Source organism: Eptesicus fuscus, chromosome 15, assembly GCF_027574615.1.
Source record: "Eptesicus fuscus isolate TK198812 chromosome 15, DD_ASM_mEF_20220401, whole genome shotgun sequence".
In the NCBI taxonomy this organism is placed as follows: domain Eukaryota; kingdom Metazoa; phylum Chordata; class Mammalia; order Chiroptera; family Vespertilionidae; genus Eptesicus; species Eptesicus fuscus.
Window position 1 is genome coordinate 22,014,219 of NC_072487.1, and position 21,542 is coordinate 22,035,760.

Sequence of the window (21,542 nt, forward strand, 5' to 3'; positions counted from 1 at the left end):
CCTTGCATTCACTAAGGGTAACAAGTTCAGGAATACTAAAGATTAGATTTCTGCAATATTACATTTATTTTGAAACCCAAACAGCTCCCAGCAGGTGTGCCTTCAATGACAAAAAAAATTCAGATACTTTGCTTGCTTAATCCCTATGCTAGTTACACAATATCTGAGTAAGCTACAAAGTTTGTTATCAGCAAACTGGCAAGGGAAATTTTGTTATAAAAATGAATCTATCCTAATTGTTCTTTGAAAAAAAGCTGTTTTCTTTTTGTGATTCATGATCTTGTAAAATCACACATGTGCAGGAAAAGAAAGTTGGCATTTGCCAGGAGCAAAGCAAATTTGATTAGATGTTCTAGTGGCTAGAACACATTTATTCATTCAGTGTTTATAATTAGCTTCCTCAGAAATATGAGTGTTGCACGTCTAGTGATGTGAATTTAAAACATACAGGACTTCAGATTTGATCCCCAGTGTTAAAAGAAATATCACACCAACCTTCATCTACAAGAATAGGTTTTTGGAAAATTAGATTTGATTATCATTATAACACAATCATGACAGTAATTAGAGCCAAGTTTTTTTGTATCTTCAAAATTCGAGGAGTTGAAATTCAGAAGTAAAACAATAAGAAAGCATATGGGGGAGGAAGAAGCCAGCAAGGAGATGTCAAAAAGATGTGTGATATCAATTTAAGAACCAATGAATTTTATAACACAGAATCATGCATGAGTAATACAGAGTAGAATCTGGACTTAGACAGGAAATCTGGTCTCGGGAACTGAAGGGAAATCTGGTCATCGGCCTGTGGAGGTTGTGGGGAGGAATGGAAACTTGCAGGGGTATTGGAATTAAATGGTCTCTAGGTCCCTTTTAGCCCCCTATATCTGATTCTAAGGACACCCAACAGGTGTGTTAACCAGTTCTTAAAAAGACTTTAATTGAGATATAATGTGCAAAACTATAAAACTCACCTATAATAAGTATACAATTCATGATTTGTGAATCATAGTAAATTCATAGAGTTGTGCAACCATCACCATAATCTAACCCATTTTTTTTTCCATGGGGCTTATAGGGTAGAAGCCATGTTATTTATTTTTTTAGTATAAAGGTACATTATGGACTCATTACAATTGTAGAGCAATTCAAGGATGCAAAGATGATTTACTGAAAATATGTGTAGTTGACATGTTCAGGCAGTTGCTCTATTGAAACAAATAGGGAGAAAGAGAGGGAGGGTGGCTGGAGGAAGTGCAGAGAAATGGTTACCAGCCACACCCTGAGTCAGACTGCTGGAGCTCAGATTCTGGCATCCCTACTTGCTTCATAGCTGCCTGACCTCAAGCAAGTTACTTAAACTTTCTGAGCTTGGGTTTACTCATCTGTACGTTGACAGTGCCTACTTCATGGGGTTATGAAGGATGAATGAAGTCATATATGCAAGGGGCATAGCATACTCCTGGCATATAAGAAATACTCAATAAATGTTAGCTCCTTTTATAGTTATCACTTGATGACCATTAGCCTTTTATGAGCAGCCGTAAAGGACCACATGCTTTGATTCAATTTATATGAAACTAGAGGCCCAGTGCATGAATTCGTGCACCAGTGGGGTCCCTTGGCCTGGCCTGCAGGATCAGGCTGAAACTGGCTCTCCCCTGAGGGGTCCCAGATTGCAAGAGGGCGCAGGCCAGGCCAAGGGACCCCACCAGTGCACGATTGGGACTGGGGAGGGACGCGGGAGGTTGGCCAGCTGGGGAGGGGCCGTGGGAGGGCTCCAGGGCGTGTCTGACCCATCTCGCTCAGTCCCAATCAGCTGGACCCCAGCAGCAAGCTAACCTACCAGTCAGAGTGTCTGCCCCCTGGTGGTCAGTGCAAGTCATAGCCAGCGATTAAGTGGCCTTTGCTTATCATTAGCATATTACGCTTTGATTGGTTGAACAGACCACGGGATGACCAGACACTTAGCTTATTAAGCTTTTATTATATAGGATTCTAGAAAAGGTAAATGATGGTGGTAGAAAGCAGATCAGTGGTTGCCAGAGGCCAGGGACTGGGGATAGGAAATTAACAGCAAAGAGACACAGGAAACTTTTGGGGGTTTTCTGTATTATCTTCAGGATGGTGTTTTGTAAACATTTGTCATCCAATTATACACTTAAACTTGGTGAATTTTATGGTATGTAAAATAAAGCTGACACCCCCTCACCCCCGAAATATAGGTTTGAATTTACCCGTTGGATACTTCGATTATTTTACATGTTAGAAGCAAGAATCAATTTCTAAACTCAGGCAACAAATATTTGTTGAGCACCTACTACATACAGGACACTGTACGTTCTAGGTGCTGGGGATACAGCCTTGAAGTAAACAGCATCCCTTCAGTCGCTTCTAGTTCAAGCACACATTATACACCTATGTTTGGGGTGACAAAAGGGGTCAGTGCGGGATGTTGGGGACATAAAGGTGACAAGGTAGTGGGAGGAGGGGTAGAGGAGCACTAAGTAGTATAAATATGTGTCCATGGTTTTTCTTTTAGTTTTCAAACATACTTGGAAGCAGCCCTAGCAGGTTTGGCTCAGTGGATAGAGCATCGGCCTGTGGACCAAAGGGTCCTGGGTTCGATTCTGGTTAAGGGCATGTACCTGGGTTGCAGACTCCTCCCTGGCCCAGGCCCTGATTAAGGCTGGTGCAGGAGGCAACCAACTGATGAGTTTCTCTCACATCGATGTTCCTCTCTGTCTTTCCCTCTCTCTGCCATTCTCCCTAAGAATCAATGAAAAAATATCCTCGGGTGAGGATAAAAAAAAAAAAAAAATACACGGAAGCAAACAAAGCATCCCTGTGTCTGAAGATGATGCCACTGACGGACCTATATGACAGAGGCCTCTGGGTGACCGGTGACAGTGACACAAGGCACTCTGGCCACACCATCTCTGAGACCCGCTGTCCACCTGCGAGGGAAGAGGACTGGCATCAGTGGAGGCTTCATAGGACTCAGGGGTAGCGCGGCTTTGACCTTGGCCTCGTCCAGCCGGCCCTCTCTTGGCTCCAGGGAGCACCTGCCCTCTGCAGAGCGCTGGAAGCGGGGACCTCAGGTTCCTCACCGGTGGGTGGGCCAAACCCGCTAAGCCTCGGGGTGCGAGGTGACCCCGCCCACGGAGTGACCCCGCCCACGTGGGGGTCGAAGGCAGAAGCGGACTGGGGGCAGAGACCCGTCGGGGGAACCTGGTTGGCTGAACCGTCTGAGCCGCGTGGGAGGGCGGGGCGAGGCCTGTGGGGGCGGAGCCCAGGCGCGGAGGGCCGCCCGGCGCCCCTGGGGGAGATGGATGCTCCGCAGGTCTGCGGGCGCCAGGGGCGGGGAAAGCGCCTGTGTCGCTGCTCCCTGGCCCCGCCCGGGAGCCGGCGGGAGGCGGGGCTGCCCCCTTCCTCCCACACTGGCGCTGGGCTGAGCCCGGAGCGGAGAAACGGAGTCGGCTCTGAGCTCCCTGCTTGGGTTTGGGTGGCGGCAGGCGGAGGAGGAATATGGCGCTCGTAGGCAACGGAGCCGAGCTGGAAGCGGACGAGGTACTGGCCGGTGGGGGAGCGTGGGCACTGCGCCTGGACCCGGCCGGGATGGCCCAGGTCCCGCCCCCTTGGTCCCAGTTTGGGACCGGCAGCCTCCCGCCTGGAGGGATGGGCAGGAGCGCGGGAAGGGGGGTCTGTCTGTCCCCGCGGGAGCGAGGAGGGTCCCCGCGGCGCTCGGAGCGGAGGCGGTGCCGCGGTCCGGGGCGCCGGCACCTTGGGGTTGGGTGGACGGGGGACACTTGGTCCGGTCGTCGGGTGGATGGGTGCGAGGGCGCGGGACCCGCCGCACGGAGCTATTCGGGGCCTCTCCAGGTCCGCCCGGCGTTCTGAGGTCCGGCCCCGCAGTCCCGACGCCGGCCCTCGCCGGTCCGCGCAGCGGTGTCTAGAGCTGGGAGGGAGTCGCACCTCCTATGGAAGTTTCCTGGGGGCAGAACCGAAAGGCTTACAGTCGAGGAGAGGAGGGGGACCGCCGGAGGGAGGAGAACCCCAGGGGTGTCTTCCTGGGTGCGGAGGGCAGGGGGCTGCCGAAGGGCTGGGGCGCAAAGGGCCCGCAGCAGCCGCCGCCCCGGAGCGGCGCTCTCCCCGCGGTCCACGCGGCCCGGCCTTGCCCCAGCCGGTCCCCGGGGCCGGCGGTGTAGACGGAGAGAAGGCGCTGCGGAACCCACTCGGGCATCCTGGCGTCTCCGCCGTATTGAAGTCATTAACCACTTCCTCCTGCGGCCGGCGCGCCGGGCCTGGGCACCCTGGGGCGTGCGCGCCGGACCTGTTGATGTTCCAGACTCTCCTTTCTGCACTTGGCCGCTCCGGGGAGACGCGCTCTCTGGAGCTGGAAGTTGAGGCCGGCTGCTGCTGCTGCTGCTGCCGCTGCCATTTTACCTGACTTGAATCTTACAAGTCGCTGCCTGAGGAGGCTTAGTTTCAAATGATGCAATAGTGGAAGATCTGGAGGAGGCGGGTTAAGATTCCCATCCTTCTCCTCAAAGCCGGGAAACTCCCGACGGTGAACACGAGGCTTTAAATGTAGCCCTTAACATAAAAACCAAACCAAACCCGAACTGTATATACCTCCTTTACGTGCCCTGCAGACAAGAGGGCAAGCCTGGCGGTCCAGAACCTTCCTTGCAGCCTGTCCCTCGAGACGAGGGCACCAAGATCACAGACCAGTGAGCTAGAGCTTGCTCAACTGCATCCATTTTCTTTTGAAACTTTAAAACTACCTATACAAAAGGCCAATGATGCGGTATTACATTTGTTGCTAATTTCATCGGTGACAACCTTTCCTTATAACTTGAGGCTGTCTTTTTTGGTGCGCCCGGAACCAGCTGTTTTTCATTCCTTAGTTCTCTACTGTAATCAAGGTGGTAGCGCTTGTGTGGTGTGCTTTGACCCTGCAGGCACCCCATTCCTCAAAAGCTGTTACGGCTCCCTGTTGTATATTGAATGTAGTATCCATGCACCTGGCATGCAAGGCTCTGTACAGTGGGGTCTCAATCCGGTGTTCCAGCCTTGTCCCCAGCTGCTTCTCTGTGTAGCCATTTGGTTTAATCAGTGTTATGCCTATATTATAAGTGAGGAAACAAGACAAAAGAGTAGCTGGTAAATGTGGAGTGAAAATTTTGAATCCTTAGTCTGCTCATCGGAAAAAAAAAAAAAAGTGCTACACTTAGGGCTATATAATTGTCTAGACCAGGGTATTGTTGAGAGAGAACGCGGATGCTATTAATAATTCATGCTTGGACAATAGGTGTAAACTGGGACTCTCCTGGGCATATTGAGACATATGGCCACCCTGGCTATGCCCATGGCCTGCAAGATGAGCAGATGTGTTGAGGTGCATTAGAAGGGCTGTCGCTCTGTGGGGGAAGTTAGGTTTCAGAGCAGCAGCGAGCCTGGCACACAGATACTCGATGAAGACATATTTGTTGAATGAAGGAACAAATGAGTGACTGCAGAAAAAATGTTGCTCAGTAATTTCTTATATTTTTCCATATATTTCATTCACTTTTTTTTAATATTGATTTTTTACAGAGAGGAAGGGAGAGGGATAGAGAGTTAGAAACATCAATGAGAGAAGCATTGATCAGCTGCCTCCTGCACACCCCCCACTGGGGATGTGCCCGCAACCAAGGTACATGCCCTTGACCGGAATCGAACCTGGGACCCTTCAGTCCACAGGCCGATGCTCTATCCACTGAGCCAAACCGGTCAGGGCTTCATTCACTTTTTAAATGTAATAACTCTTAGGCGCCTATTACATATTAGGTTCCGTACTGGTCCTAGGAGATGAGCAAGGTACAAGTAGTATTTTTTATTCATGCCAAATCCACTTTTGTCCCTCATGGTGCACCCGTTCCATTGGTATATGTTTACAAACATTTATTGAACATTTGCTCTGTGGTTCAAACTTGGTAGGTGCTTTAGAAAGACAAGACACAGTTTTGACTGTCTCGGGTTCTTGGTCTGGGTAGGGGGATGTGACATGTGTACAGGATTCTAGAAAAGAGCTCAAGGCAAGGTAAGCAAGTTAGAAATGGTGCATTGTAGACTGGGTATCCTTATTTGCACAAAGTTCCTAACTTTCAGTGGGCTGAAATGCTCTGCACACGAGTGAACAAGACCCTACCCTTCAACTTTACTGGTTGTGTGAACTAAAATAGCTTATTTCAGCTGGGAAGTTTTTCAAACACTAAACATTTAATAGTCTTTGTGCCACTCGTTGATACTCCAGGGAAATAGAAGGGTGTGGTTGGAAAGGGTAGTACAAGTGCCAGTGGTATAATTGGAAAAGTAACTGCCTCAGAATTAGGTGAACTGGGCTCTCAGTTCTGTCACTAATTTGCCCCACAACCATTCATTCATTATGTGTGCAAACATCTGACTGTCTCATGTGTCAAACCCAGTGCTGGCCCAGAGACACAACAGTGAACTAGACAGACAAGGACCTTGCCCATAACTGGTGGCTTTAATTGACATGTCTCTCAACTTCTTAGGGCTCTGTTTTTCTTCAGATGAAGAAGGAGGGGCTGGATGAGCCTTAAGTGTTTTTCCAGCTCTAAAAGTCTGTGTTTTGGAGCAGAGGGGGGCTCCTTTTTGGGAGAAGGGTTAATAATATGGGGATCTCTTTTCTTTCAAAGTAACTAAAGAGATGATGGTAGTAGAAGAGCTCTCATGATGAGAGCAGATGTGTTGAGATGCATTATGCTGTGGGATGCAGTGTAAATGGATGTTTTTGTTTTTTTCTAGGAGGATAAATGTGAGAATACAGAGATTAGGACCTGCAACCTCAAAGGTGCCAAAAATTGATTCTGGAGGGGAGACAAAAACATCTTAGATTTTACAGTGGTGTGTGGTCCTTCAAACCTTGGTTAACAAAATCTCATTTCTTAACATTCGGTTTTCTTGGGAATTACACAAGCAACATTGACATCAGGTTCATGAAAGGTATACAGCAATTGTGCAAGGTCAATACTACAAATCTATGGCAAATAGATGGCTATGACTGGAGGACCATCAGTTGCTTATCTTGAAGTTGTATCTCTCTCGGTGAACTCCTCATTCTTATGGGCTGCTGTCGGCTGCCCTTCTTGCTATGTTTGGCCCTCCGTGCTTTTGTGTGATTTGGAATTTGAGAGTTAAATAAAAATAGTTTGTTTACATTTCATTATTTAATCCTGTTAAAATTATTCAGTCCACCAATAATTATGTGAAAAAGTACTAAAAAGAGAATATATCACCCTGGCTGGAGTAGCTCAGTGGTTAGAGCATCTGCTTCCACCCTCCTCCTGCACTGAAGGGTCCAGGGTTCCATTCCCTGTCAAGGGCAAGTACCTAGGTTACAGGTTCCATCACCTGCCCCATTGGGGGCATGTGGGAGGCAACCAATTGATGTCTCTCTCTCACATTGAAGTTTTTCCCTCCCGCCCTCCTTCCCTCCCTCCCTTCCTTACTTCTCTCTCCTTGGGTGAGGAGAATATATTGACAATATCTGAATGAATATCTAGGAGCTAGTTAAATTAGAAATTAATTTCTCATATGAAACAAGAGTTAATTTCATTAAAAATAACTTTTAAGAAGATAATTTTTCAATTGTTTTACCTTTGCTGGAAAAATAATAGTTTTGAATGTCTTTTAAAAATTTGTTTATATTTCTATTAGGTAGAAATTGGTAATTTGCACATGTAAACAGATGCATTGTATTTTATATTAAAATTCTATTAAAAGTTACTCAGCAAATACAGTTACAAAGTTAAATGTTCATAGCTTTAAACTTTTAATAACTGAATTTTTTTTATTAAGTCAATCTGAATCCATTATTGAACAAAAAGATTAAACTCTCGTATTTTCCGGCGTATAAGACGACTGGGCGTATAAGATTTTCCTGGGTTAAAAAGTCGTCTTATATGCCGGAAAATACGGTATACTTGTTTCATGTATGAAGCACAGATAGATCTGGGTGCTATTAAAATTTCATGGGGGTGTAGTTAGGAAACAATGTCTTAAAGGGCTTCTTAGGGGGCCATAATGAAAAACAGTTGAGAATCACCCAGTTAGGGAAGGGAATGGCCTATGTGACAGATGTTCCCATGACCTGCTTTTGGGGCCCAGAATTTTTTAAGTCTTATTCTGATTTAGAAACTTTTTTCTTTGGAATTTTAGGTGAAGTTTAGATCACATTGATTGCTACAGTTTCTTAGAATCAGCTCCATCCTTTCATTCCGTCAGTCACCAGTGTTTCTGGAGCACTTAGGTGCTAACAGCCTTTCGATGCTGGAAGCACACACTGAGGTAAGACAGCATTATTGCCCTGCAGAGCTCTCTTGCAAAGGACACAGGTGCACAAGTAGCTAGTTCTGTCTTTGGGCCACGATAGGTTTTCGGTAGGCGGGCCATGCAATTTATTGTCATAATAGGACACTCTGAGAGTAAACGGGGTGCTTTCAGGAGTTACCCTAGGACAGCAGTGATGGTTGACACCCTAGATTAGTGGCTGGCAAAGACTTTAAAGAGGGGATGGTCTTTGGACTGGGGCTTGAAGGGTGAGCAAGATGATGCTGAGAAGAGCAATGGGATAAGCTCAGGCCTGGGTGGACGTTGAGACGGGCGGGAATGCGAGTGCACCTGGCTTAGCAGGGGTTCAGCCATGGGAAGGAGAGCTGGTGAGGGCTGAGCCTGCACAGCCAGCTTGGATCACGTGATACAGTGTCTGAATGTCAGGCTAAGGAGTTTGGGCTATTCTAAAAAAATGGGAATCTGGACTTCTTTTTTCATGTAATCAAAAGTATATATATATATATATATATATATATATATATATATATATATATATATATACACGTATATATATATTTTAATCAAAAGTATATTTATTTATTTTCCACATTCAGTATTATTTTGTATTAGTTTCAGGTATACAGCATAGTGGTTAGACAATCATATACTTTGCAAAGTATTTCCCTCTATATTTCCAGTATCCACCTGGCACCATACATAGCTATTACAATAGTATTGACTATATTCTCTATGCTGTACTTTACATCCCTGTGATGGAAGGTTTTTTTAAATATTTTAATTTATTTATTTTGTTAATCCTCACCCAAGGATATATTTTCCATTGATTTTAGAGAGAGTGGAAGGGGAGGGGGGAGGAGAGAGAGAGAGAGAGAGACATCTGTGTGAGACACATCAATTGGTTGCCTCTCCCACACCCCAGACCGACCAGGACTGGGGATCGAACCCATGACCCTTCCATGCACAGGCTGATGATCTAACCATTGAGCACCCAGGCCAGGCCAGCTCCCCAACCCCTTGACACAAGTGTGATAGGTTATTTTAGGAAGTTAAATCTGGTAAAGTTGATGCAGCCAGATCGTGGAGGTGGCAGCAGGAAGAGCAAGGGGCTGCTGCTCCTTTCTCAGTGAAAATTGCCCTCATTTTCTCCTTCCTTCCCCGCTCACCTGGATACTCCCTTCTTCCTTTCCAGTCCAGTAGTGCAGGCATGCTGCTCTGGGCAGGTATCAGTTCTTCCTTCAGTTAGCTGTTTACCTTCTTGTCTTAGTTCCCTGTCCTCGGGGGCCGTTACTAATGATCCACCCGTGAATCTGATTCTCTGAATTCTGTGAGGCTAGTGGTTTGCACCTATGCCATCTGTGGACAGCTCCCCAGCCCCTAGGCCCTAGGTCGGCAAACTGCGGCTCGCGAGCCACATGCGGCTCTTTGGCCCCTTGAGTATGGCTCTACCATGGCCTGGGCGAGTCTATTTTGAAGAAGTGGTGTTAGAAGAAGTTCAAGTTTAAAAAATTTGGCTCTCAAAGAAATTTCAATCGTTGTACTGTTGATATTTGGCTCTGTTGACTAATGAGTTTGCCGACCACTGCCCTAGGCTCAGGTGCCCAGTGGCCATCTCGGGTGGGTCTCACTGCGCCAAGGTTGAGTACCCGGGGACTCTTTGGGCACTTGTGAGACTTCTCAGAGAGAGTTTTCCTTTGCAAACCTTTGCTGGTCTCCAGTGCTCTCCCCTTCCTTTCCTCTGCTTCGTGGAAATTGGTCCTGTACTCAGAGCCACTCTGGCTAGATGGCTGAATTGGTTAGGTCACCACACTTCTTCACAGGGACTCCTCAAGTGTTGAATGCCTGGGAGTTCATCATTCCAGTGTGTTTCTTAAGCTCTTTAAGACTGTGGGTGTGTAGTAAATGCTTTTTTGCTGAGATCTGAGGACATGTCCCCTTGAATGTATTGCTGATATTATGCTGATATATACATAAGGCCTACATATTTTTAAGTATTTTAGTAAAATTACACACACACACACACACACACACACACACACACACACACACACGAGGCCCAGTGCACGAAATTCGTGCACTGGGTGTGGGGGGGGGGGCGTCCCTCAGCCTGGCCTGCATCTTCTTGCAGTCCAGGACCCTTTGGGGGATGTCCGCCTCCCAGCTTAGGCCCAATTCCCAGGAAGCTGTCAGTCAGACATCCCTCTCGCAGTCCATGGCTCTCCAGTCCAGGACCCCTTGCTCCTTACTGCCCACCTGTGGTGGAGGCGTGAGAGGTTCTCGCCACTGCTGCTGCGCTCGCCAGCTGTGAGCCCGGCTCCTGGCTGAGCAGCACTCCCCCTGTGGGAGTGCACTGACCACCAGGGGGCAGCTCCTGCATTTAGCATCTGTCCCTGATGGTCAGTGTATGCCATAGCGACTACTGGTGCCATAGCGACCGGTCGTTTAGCCATTTGGTCGATTTGCATATTAGAATTTTATTATATAGACATATATACATGTATATATACATATATATATATCCTACATATTTTAAAATATTTTAGTAAAATGCTATATATTACATATATACACTGCCTTTATAATTATTCAAAGTATGTGTGTACATTTTTGGGGGACACCCTACATTTGTTGGGTCTCATTGTAACTAGTAAGTGAGAATTATTGAGTCTAATTTAATGTGTTAGATTTTGTGCTAGGTCCAGGAGAGGCAAACATAGCTGTCGCCCTAAGTTACGGTCTAGTCAGGAACAGGACCAGGTGTGTGGACAAACAGATGTACTGCTGCATGCTGGGAACCATGGAGGAGGATGCCAGGCTTTTTTGGGTGCACAGAGGAGGGCACCTCACCTCTGGGCAGGTGTCAGTTCTTCCTTGAGTTAGCTGTTTCACTTCTTTTCTTAGTTCCCTGCCCTCGGGTGCTGTTACTAATGATCCACGACGTGAATCTGATACTATAAATTCTGGGGGGGGGAGTGGGGGGGGGATAGTCAGGGATGGTTTCCTTGAAGAGACCATTTTTTGGAATTCTGGATTTTGCAGGGTAAGTATGGCCGAGCAGAGAGCTGGGCATGAGGGAACTCTGGAAGTGTGTCTCAGGGAGAGGACCTAGCAGGCATAAGGCATGGAGGTGGGGAGAGCTTGTGGTGCTCTGGGTAGCAGGGGTCAATACTGGAAGGGCAGGAAGGGCCGTTCCATGTCTTTGATGCCAAATTGTGGCCATCATGGTGTGTAGTTAGTGTTTTAAGCTGAAGAGAAGTGTGGAGGGATCAGCACTGTGGGCAGGTGGCTCTCTCTGGAGTGCATGCAGGCTGATTGGAGGGAGGCACACCGGAGATGGAGGGGCACGTGGTTTTCCGGTGTTTTGTTTTGTCAGAGATGGAGAGGCACGTGGTTTTCTCGTGTTTTGTTTTGTCAGAGATGGAGAGGCACGTGGTTTTCTTGTGTTTTGTTTTGTCTGTCCAATGACTGTTAACAGCCCACTGAAGGCCCACTATATGCAAGGGTAGCTAAGTACTGGGGTAACGTGATGGGCAGGGTGTGGCTCCCCATTGGAGCAGCCAGTCAGGAATGTGGACACAACAAACAACTCTATCCTGACGTGTAGGGGCGAGTCCAGAGAGAGTGTGAGCAGCCTGGTGCTCCTAGAAGAAGAGAGAAGAGAGCGTTCACAGGGCTGCCGCGGACACGTGGTGAGGGCATGCCCCTACCCAGGTCGGTCGACTTGGTTCACAGACCAAGTCTTTACTGCCCGGCCGTGTGACTTAATCTTTGTGGGCCTGCTGTCCTCATAGGTGACTCGAAGGAACTGGCACTACTGGTCTGTCTCTGAAGTTCCTCTCATCTTTGACATCTGTGATCTAGAGGGTGACATTTGACCTGGCCCTTGAGGGTGGCATTTCCACAGGCAGTGGTGGAGAGATCACACCTTCATTCCTCGAGGCGGAGGCAGCGGCAGGGGAAACATGCTCAGGCGTGGACGAAGCATGAGGGGCCACGGTGCGGGAGTGCAGTGTGCGAGTGAGGTGGTTGAGGCAGCAGAGCGGTGCTGTGTGTTCCAGCAGATTTAGATCCACCCTGAGCCCTCAGCTAAGGATTTTTTTTTTCTTCTTTTTGACAGTGGAAGAGACACATGTATTCTCCCATATTTATGGAGTGTTTTCCCTTCTCTCTTTCTTTCTCTTTTTGAATAAAGGAAGCAATGATGATAACATTTCTTGGTTTCACTTTCTCCTTCCCCAACCCCGTTTCCAACGTGCAGTTTTAAACTGATAACTATACACTGCAATGCAGCGGTTAAGGAGACAGAGTCAGACACGTTTGCCTAACTCCATAGGCTTATGTTTCATCGCCTAGACTTACCCTCGGCCGAGTTCTGAGACACAGAGCCACCCTGACCCCCCTCTGGTGTGGTCCGCAGGACCAGGCAGGCGTTCTCTCAGGGGCTCCTCAGTCCTTCTTTTCGCCTTTCCTGCTTCCTTAGAGCACTTTCTAGAGTCCTGGCGTTGCTGGTCTTTGTCTGCTTATGAGTCACAATTCTTTCATTCAGAACGAAAGGAAACAAACCTCAGATTCTCACCTCGTTTTTCAGGCCCAATGACGTCTGATCTTTTTGAGAGGAGGCGGGCAAGACAGATGACAGAGTGAGAGAGAGAGAGTCCTGAAGAGAGAATGGGGGAGTGAGGCCTGACTCCAGAACCCTCTCCCAGAAGCACTCAGGGTTATCACCTGTGCAGGATCATTGACCAAGGACCAGTTGGCCCAAAGCAGCCCTCCCACAGAGCGGTACTGAGCTTCTGAGGAGCGGCCAGCTTGGCTTCAGATCCTGGCTTCTCATTTGCTCTGTGACCTGTGGCATGCTATTTGGTTAGTTGGATGCTCTTCATTTATAAAATGGGAATATATCTACCCTACAAGGTTGATGATGAAATAAGATTCTGTTTTACAAAGCACCTGGACATAGAAGTGCTCTTGAAAGCCAGTTCTCTTTTCCCTTATGCTCTGTCCTAAGGTATTGCTGTTACTGTTCATTACTTACGGGTTTGATGAAAAATCAGCCATGGATGTTTTAGTGTACTCAAATAGTTTCACCTTATTTTTGCAGTCAACTGAGAAGAAAATTCCGCAGAAGTACACATCCTAGACACAGTCAGGAAGTGACTGGCCCAAGGTCATTCAGCTTGCCTGGGCACAGAACCAGGGTTAGCAGCCACATGCTCTAACTCTACGTACTGTGCCCTTCCCACTGGGTTAGGGGACGTCACAGGAAGGCCAAATGTAGCCCGCCTGCCTCCTGCCTGTTGTTGTAGATAAAGTTTTTTTGGAACACAGCCATGCCCGTTCATTCAGGAGTTGCCTATGAATGCTTGTGCACTACAATGGCAGCACTGAGTAGTTGGGACACAGGTCGTATGGCCTACGTGGCCTAACTAGTTATAGGTCCTTTATGGAAAAAGTTTGCTGACCCCCGTACTAGGTGATTTCTAGCGCTGTATGTAAGTTTGTTTATAATGTGTTGTAAGCCTTATAAATTTGCTTATTTCCTAAATACTTGTATAGACATAAAAAACTAGGAGAGAATATAAATCTAGTTGGCATATCCCATGAAGTGGTATCGTACAAGTTCTGGAGTTACATGGATGTCCCTTCTCCTCCTTGTACAACCTTGAATACATTAATCTCTCTGAGCTTCAGTTTCTTCCTCTGTAACTGGAGATAACAGAACCTCCTTCTGAAGGTTATGGTGAGGATGAAAGCCCTATAATGCGTTGGGGTCGTGGGGCGCAAATGTTGGCTCTCAGCATTATTATTACGGATTGTCGGATGTGGATGGTTGACTCTGAGGGGAGAGGGGCAAACACCACAAAAGAGAGTCAGCATGGACGCAGAGGGCCATCTGTCTCAGCAGAACGGTGTGAGACTGTGAGCAAGGGAAGTGGCAGTGTCACTAATACTTTGAAAATGGCTTTGCCCACCAACACATGAATAGTATGTGTGGTAACCTCTGGTTTCTCCAAACATTTTGCTGTGTGGAAGGGTCCCCTCGCTAGTATTAGTGAATGTCATAATGGTTCTTACAGGTTTTTTTTTTTTTTTTTTCACGTAGCACCTAGATGTTTTAGTTGGAGACTTGGACCTATGAAAGGTATGTTTGTGTTAGGTTACTTAGTGTAAGAGGCTAAAAGGTAAAGGAGAGGACAATGTTTGTGCATTCCTGGGCCCTGGAGGGAGCTCTGGGATTTTTGTTCTGCCCCAAGGCAATGTGCTATGCCAGCCTGCTCTTTCTAAAGTTCAAATCCATTGTCACCCTGCTGCTTTAAAATCCGTTCACAGCCTGTGAGGTACAATGCAGACACTTTAGCATGGCACGTAAGGCCTTGCTTAGGATCCAGCTCAGTGGTCCTCACACGTCGGTGAGCATAGAGCACCTGGTGAGGGGGTGGGTGGCTTGTTAACATGGATGTTCCTAGGTCCCACCACCAGCCATTCCTAGTCAGTAGGTCTGAGTGGCTCCCAGGAGTTTGCATTCCTCACATGACCTTTAACATCAACCATGCTGAAGTGCTTGTAGGTCCGCATCTATACGTCACCTCCCGGAAGGTCCGTCCTTTCTCACTTCCCAGCTTTTTCATTTGCTGTTCCTTCACTTGGCCACTGCTCTTTAGCATTTAAGACCTTCCTTAGGTATCACTCCTCCTCCAGCCTTTCCAGATACGCATCCCCTCCTCCTTTCCCTTGCAGATGCTCAACAACTATTTAACATGCTTGGCTGCCTGGAAGGAGCAATATTTCCCTTTTGGCATATGTGTTATGACGCCCAGTTGGATGGGATGTAGGCGCCCAGGTGTTCCGAAAGAAACCAGCACAGAAAGCAGCAAAGGAACTCCCCTTAGTGCTTTCTAACAGTGTGAGATTTTTATCCTCTCCACCAGAAAGGAGAATTTACCCCCATCATCTGTTAGCATTGCCTCAGTATACTTAAAAGAAAGCTTTATTGAGGTGTAATTTACATGCCATAAGCGCACTCCGTTTAAATGTACAACTCAATGATGTTTAGTAAATATACAGAGCTGTGCAGCCATCACTACAGTCAATTTAAGGGCATTTCCATCACCCCATTAAGATTCCTTGTGCCCATTTGCTCTCACCTCAGTAAATTTTCGCATTTAAATTAATTGAAAAATTAAAATTCACCAGGATAAAATAGGAGTTCCCAGGCAGAAATAAAAGCGAGCAGCCAAAATGTATGATGGGGATAAAGCAAACGGGTTAGTTATTGAAAAGCAAGACTGGAGAGCACGGTACATTTGGGCCAGTGCTTGACTGGGTTCATACGCCGTGACATCCCCAGAAGAGAGGCCGGAGGGCTGTGTGAATAACCGTGTCCAAAATAGTCATGGTTTTCCAGGACTTTCTAGTTCATTCCCCCAGGCAGTTGCTATTTATCTGCCATGTCTTGCTAAGAAAGATGAACAAACATTTGCATTTCTAAGCCATTAACAGTTGGATGAAAGGGACTGTCACCATAGCTAAAGTCTCAAGTGGGACAAAGAGTTCGCAAAATCAGCCTCCTGTCAGGCACCCCCGGATTTCAGATTTGTTGTGTCCGAGCCTAGGAAGGCCTGTGGGAGAGAGGACAGAACACAGGTGGGCTTGCAGGTTAGCGGACCTGGGTTGGGCCCTGTCACCTGCTGGCAGTGTGACCTTGGACAAGTTGTTTAATTTCTCTGTGAATTTCAGTCTCTCATCCGTCAAATGGGGCTTCTGATGCCCACCTCATAGCGCCCCTGTGTGTAGCCTGGAATCTCACCCGGTGCCTGCCATAGTGTAAGTGCTTAGTGGCAACCATTAATTTGACAATATGTATGTATTTTGCTTTTTATCAGTACATTCAGAATTTTATAGAGCAGGGAAGAGTCGTAGTAAGATTGTATCAAATACTGCAACTAGTCATATTGAACATCTTGATATGAAATATTTATTTGCTGATATTGATTTAAGAACTAGTTGGGGGAGGGAAGTTGTTTTGTTTTTATTTTAAAATACAAACAGTGGTAGGTGTCCTCTTGGAGAAGCGACTCCTGCAGTGGGGCTTAAGTGGAATAACTTAGGCAGTCTAGCTGGGAGCATTCACAAAGTGAGGATGATTATAATTTATTCATACACCTAATGCTTTTAGGAGCCTGAAGTATTCACATTTCTAACAAGCTGCTTACTTAGTAATAATAACATTTGGTATTCCTCCCAACTTTTCAAAATGGAAAAATTGAGACTGATGGAGTTCTTTTTACATCCGACATAAAGCAAACCTCTGATTTCATAAATTTTCATAATCGCATTGCTAATTATATTTGAAATTTAAAAAATAAAGATACAGGCTTGGAAAGGATCCTTTTTTTTCTTCTGAAGACTTGCCTTTTTTACTTTCCTTTGTAGCTTATGGAGGCGGAAGTTACACTTTAACTTAAATAAGGCTCTGTCCACATCAGAACTCTGCTGTTTGGGGAAAGGAAGTTTCAGTTGACAACAGATTCGTCTCCTGCTGATAAACATGTGACATGCTTAAGTGAATTCCTATCTTTTTTGTTAAAGACTGTAAAGCATTACATTTCACTTGTGGCAACTTGGACACAATCGCCCTTGCCATAATTATTTCAGGAGCGAACACGAGGCTTTGGGGGAACAATTTAAAACAGCATTGCGCAACCCATGAAGCCCTCCCCTGGCCTGATGTTTAATTTTCCCTTTCTGTTCCCCGCGATTGACCCTTCTTTTGTTCCATTTCTCTGTCATCAGCTAGTCCTGTTGCATCTACCTGCAGAACACGGCTCCTTACTGCAAACCAGTGCCTTCTGTCCGTCTCCACCCCCAGCTCCCCACACCACACCACTGCCTTCTCATGCCCGTGGTCCTGGGAGAGCATCCTATCTAATTGGTCTCCCAGCTCCCCTCTGCCAAGGGCTCCTGTACAAAACACTCATACAGGGGACTTCCCTGCTTAAAACTGGTTAGTGGCTTTCTGTAACATTTAGAGTAAAACCCACAGTACTTCCTGTGGGCTGCGTGGTGTGGCTTTTGCGTTCCTCCTCCAGTGTACCTCCCGCCCTTCTCCCTCTCCTTCCCTCTGCTGTAGCCACCCTGGCTGCCGGCAGGTGTTTTGAACCTGCCCAGTTCCGTCCCACCTTGGTGCTTTTGCCCGGCGATCTCCCGCCTGGCGGACTTCACCAGCCCTTCACGTGACTGGCTCCTTCTCAGCTTACCGTCCTCACCTCCGAGATCAGGTTCCAAGTGCCGCCGTCCTCGGGTTCCATCGTCAAAGCAGCCTCTCTCTTCTCTCCATTACACATCCTGTTTATTTCCTCTTAGATGTGATCACACTCTATATTATCTTGTTTATTTTCTTCTCTGTCATCTGCCTCACTCCCTCGAGTTTCAGTGCAGGAAGTTGAAACTGCTGTAGGCAGTTTAAATCAGAAGAGTTTATGAAGGGAAATAGGTGTTTACAAAATGCACGGAGAGCTGAAGGAAGGGGTTCTAGGCTGCGCCTCCAGGAATGACCCGCAGTCCCACCCAGAACTGACCCCCTAGGGGAGGTGCTCTGTTCTGTGGCTGGTGATTCTAGAGCTGAGAGCTCACGGCACTTTGCGGTAGCTGTGATTCAGGGATCTGGAGGCCGGAATGGAGAAGCCCCCGTGGCTGCTGTCCTTTGTGGGCAGGAAGCTGGGGAGTGGATGCTGGGGTACTGCTGGTTTCCTCAGCATGTGCGTCACAGCAAGCAAAGTCAGAGAGGGGCAGGGAAATGACCTCAGCCTCTGGGATCTTGCGCAAGGTACATCTGAAAGGGTGTAACCTAATTCTTCACCCAGAGTCAACTCACTTCCGCTGCAGCCACCAATCTGTTGGGCTCCCAGGAGCTCCCACCTTTGTGAATTATGCTGAAGTTCCTCAAATTTCTGTTGTGACTGAGCAAAACGCTTGTTTTGTTGTCCCTAGCTGTTTCTCTGCTTCGTAACGTTGGCAGTTCTCCTTTTCACTGTGGCCTCATTTTAATCAAGTCCATTTTGTAATGCGCATTGGTGGATCAAGTAGGTTAAGTCAGTGGCTACATATCTCAGTTTTCATTAGGGGAATCAGAAAAATAATTGAATCTTATTGCTCAAGTTTAGCTATGCCTTAACCTTGTAAGATTCCTTGGCAAACAGAATCCTCATAATAAGCAAGTTCTATTATTAGAATTTGCTCAGAGGGGTAAGTCGTGAGACATTTAAAAGTTGCCCAGGCCAAATTTGTGACAATTTGAGCATGAAAATAATTAAAGCCAGTAGTTGTATTACAGACCATTTAAAAAAGTAGAACTCCTTGAAATCTGTATGGATGATAACTAGATAGATACATGGAGGAGACTGGAGGGCTGTTACTTTCAAGAGAATGCCACAGGCCGACTGGTAAAGGTGGGCGGAGTGTTGGGGTTGAAAACCAGTTTTCAGCTATCGTAGTAAAGAGTGAGTCTGGCAGCCACCACCAGAGTGCTGAATCACCCACAGGCAAATTTGGGTGAGGAGCATGGTACATCCCTAGTCTTACACTATCTCACTACAGATTCCTTGCAAGACAAAAATAGTAACTGTGAAAGGGAGAAACGGGACAACACGCTGACCAGGTAATCAAAATTCACCTCACCAGTGGGGGCAGCGAACCTCTCTGCCTCCAGGTATACAGGACGTGACAAGGACACCGTGTCCCTTCCGGAGTAGTCTAACCTGAGTCTAATCACGAGGAAACAACAGAAACTTTAGATAAGGAAGGTTCTATTTTTAAGGAAAGGAGAAGAGGGCTGTCCTCTCAAAAAATGCCAGTGTCATAAAAGGCAAAGAAAGGCTGTGAAAATGTTCCAGATTAAAGGAGGCCCAGGAGACCTGACTGCTAAATGTATTTGACCCGAGACTAGCTCCTGCACAGCCGGGGGAAAATACTGAAAGGGAAAATTGTTGGCTTAATAGACAGCATTGGCATATGGACATTAGCTGAGAGCAGTCAAATGTACTGACTGGTTATACGAGAGAGTACCCTTAGTTTTAGGAAATACACACTGAAATATTTAGAGATAAAGGGCCGCATTACATGTAATTTACCTTTTAGTGGTTCAGGAAAAAAAAAATCTAGTTAGCTAGCTAGAGAAGTTTGGAAAGGGAGCGGGAAAGGGAGAGGAAAAAGAAGATTATGAAGCAAATGGGCCAAAATGTTAACAGTAGATGAATCTGGATAAAGAACAACCACCCAGTGTTCTTTGAACTGTTCTTACTCTGGTAACTACTCTGTAAGTCTGAAATTATTTCTAAATAAAAGGATTTTTAAAAAAAGTTTTACTACTAGAGACAGAAAGTGCTCTTCACTTATCCCAGGCGTGGAAGGATTTGGGTTATAAAATAACTGTAGTTGAAATGTCACCTTCCTTACTGTGGTTCCCAGGTGGGTCCTTTCAGGGTAAGGGGTCATGATCCAGCGCAGCTGGTCCTGAGGTCAGCTGTGGTGTTGCTTATCCGATTTTGCTGTTTTTCTGAGCCTGGAGCTGAAATACAACTGAGGCCTAGATGTTATGTCTAGGGCGTAAAGGTCACCCTGAGGACGAGGTCCCATCCTACAACTGTTCTTTGCTAGGCACCGAGGGCTTTCCGCCCTGGTGACCTTCTGTATCTGACCCATCGTCCTTGCTCTGCTCACGCCTGTCTCACTGCCTACCACAGGTCCTTGTGCATGTGTGTAAATATTTTATAGTATAGAATCCTACAACTAGTGTTGCTGTGTAAATGTATATGCACATACATGTTTTTTATAGATATTGCCAGATTGACTTCTAAATAGTCTGAGGCAACAGTGTATGTTCGCTTTCCAGCATCTTTGCAATGCAAACTGTGGATATTATCAGTCTTGCAAACTTTGCTGATTCCCATGGACAAAATAATACCACTTAAAAAAATAATACCACTTTTTAAGTGCACATTTCCAAGTTAACTGGCTGCTGGATTTCTTCTCTAGTGTACTGTCTTTACAACCTTTATCTGTTCTTTTTGGTTCTGCACTTAGATGCTTTGTGATTTGGGGCAAGTTACTTAACCTCTCTGTTTCCCAGTTTCACTCTTTGTAAACCGGGGATCATACTAAACCATTTCAGAGGACTGGTATGAAGAGCAAATGAAGTAATATATGTAAAAGTGTGTAGAACGGTACTTGGCACATAAGCGTGCTGTAGAAGTGCTAGCCCTTATTAGCATATCAGCATCCAAATTTTTAATACTTCATATGTAATTTTTTATGTTTATTTTCCCCAAATTCTTTTAAAAATCAACTTTATCGAGACTTAATTTGCATGTAGTGAAATGCACCCATATTAAGTGCTCAGATTGTTTAATAAATGAATACCCTCATTTAACTACCACTATTATCAAGATATACATTTGTATCAGCTCCCAAAGTGCCCTGATTACTCTTTGCTGTCACTTCAGATTCTTTTTAATGCATTTGTTCTACCAGAATTTTTGTATTTGTTTTTAGCTGTTTAGAATTTTTAATTCATTTAAAAAATTTTTAAATGTAGAATGTCTATTAGGTTTGAGATACTAATTATATGATTTATTATAGGGATTCCTCTGGCAGCCTCTTTTTTTTTTTCCTGCTAGTTTCCATATTTAATTTTCTTCTTGCTAGAAATCAAATGTCAGCATTTCACTTGTGATGGGATTGATTCAGTTACTTGGTCTTAATAGTATAAGGTTTATTCCTCTACATAATACTAATATGTAGATAAACATTTAGCTTCTTGTCCAAAATTTCTTACTGTTGAAAGGGAATGTTGGTGGGAGTGGAGGAAAATTAATGTTGACAGAAGTGGATTTATCAAAATCTTAGCTTTTTCTCTCTTAGACTGCTGCCAAAGAACAGATTACAGTTCTCAGCATCTCTGCTTTGCTAGCACCGGTAATTCTCATGAGGGGAGATGCTTGGAGAGGGAAATTACTGTCTGAGTGGTCCGATGTTTGGACATGCAGCTTTTCCCGGAAGTAATAACAATGAAAGCAATAGTTTAGTGAGTGCTGACATTATCGAGTACTCACTGTGGACCCGACACCAGGGCAAACCCTCTGTACATCTCATGTAATTCTTTGAACCCCGCAAGTGTGGTTTTATTGTTG

General features: G+C 46.0%; 1 protein-coding gene across 1 annotated transcript in view; it reads left to right on the plus strand.

The window, feature by feature from the left end:
• Positions 1 to 3,325: 3,325 nt before the first annotated feature.
• TTC39B (tetratricopeptide repeat domain 39B) overlaps positions 3,326 to 21,542 on the plus strand; it is a 116,462-nt gene continuing 98,245 nt past the window's right edge. The window contains exon 1 of the mRNA XM_054727659.1: positions 3,326 to 3,567. Within this exon, the coding sequence (XP_054583634.1) occupies positions 3,526 to 3,567 (42 nt within the window). The 5' untranslated portion in view covers positions 3,326 to 3,525. The remainder of the gene's footprint in view (positions 3,568 to 21,542) is intronic.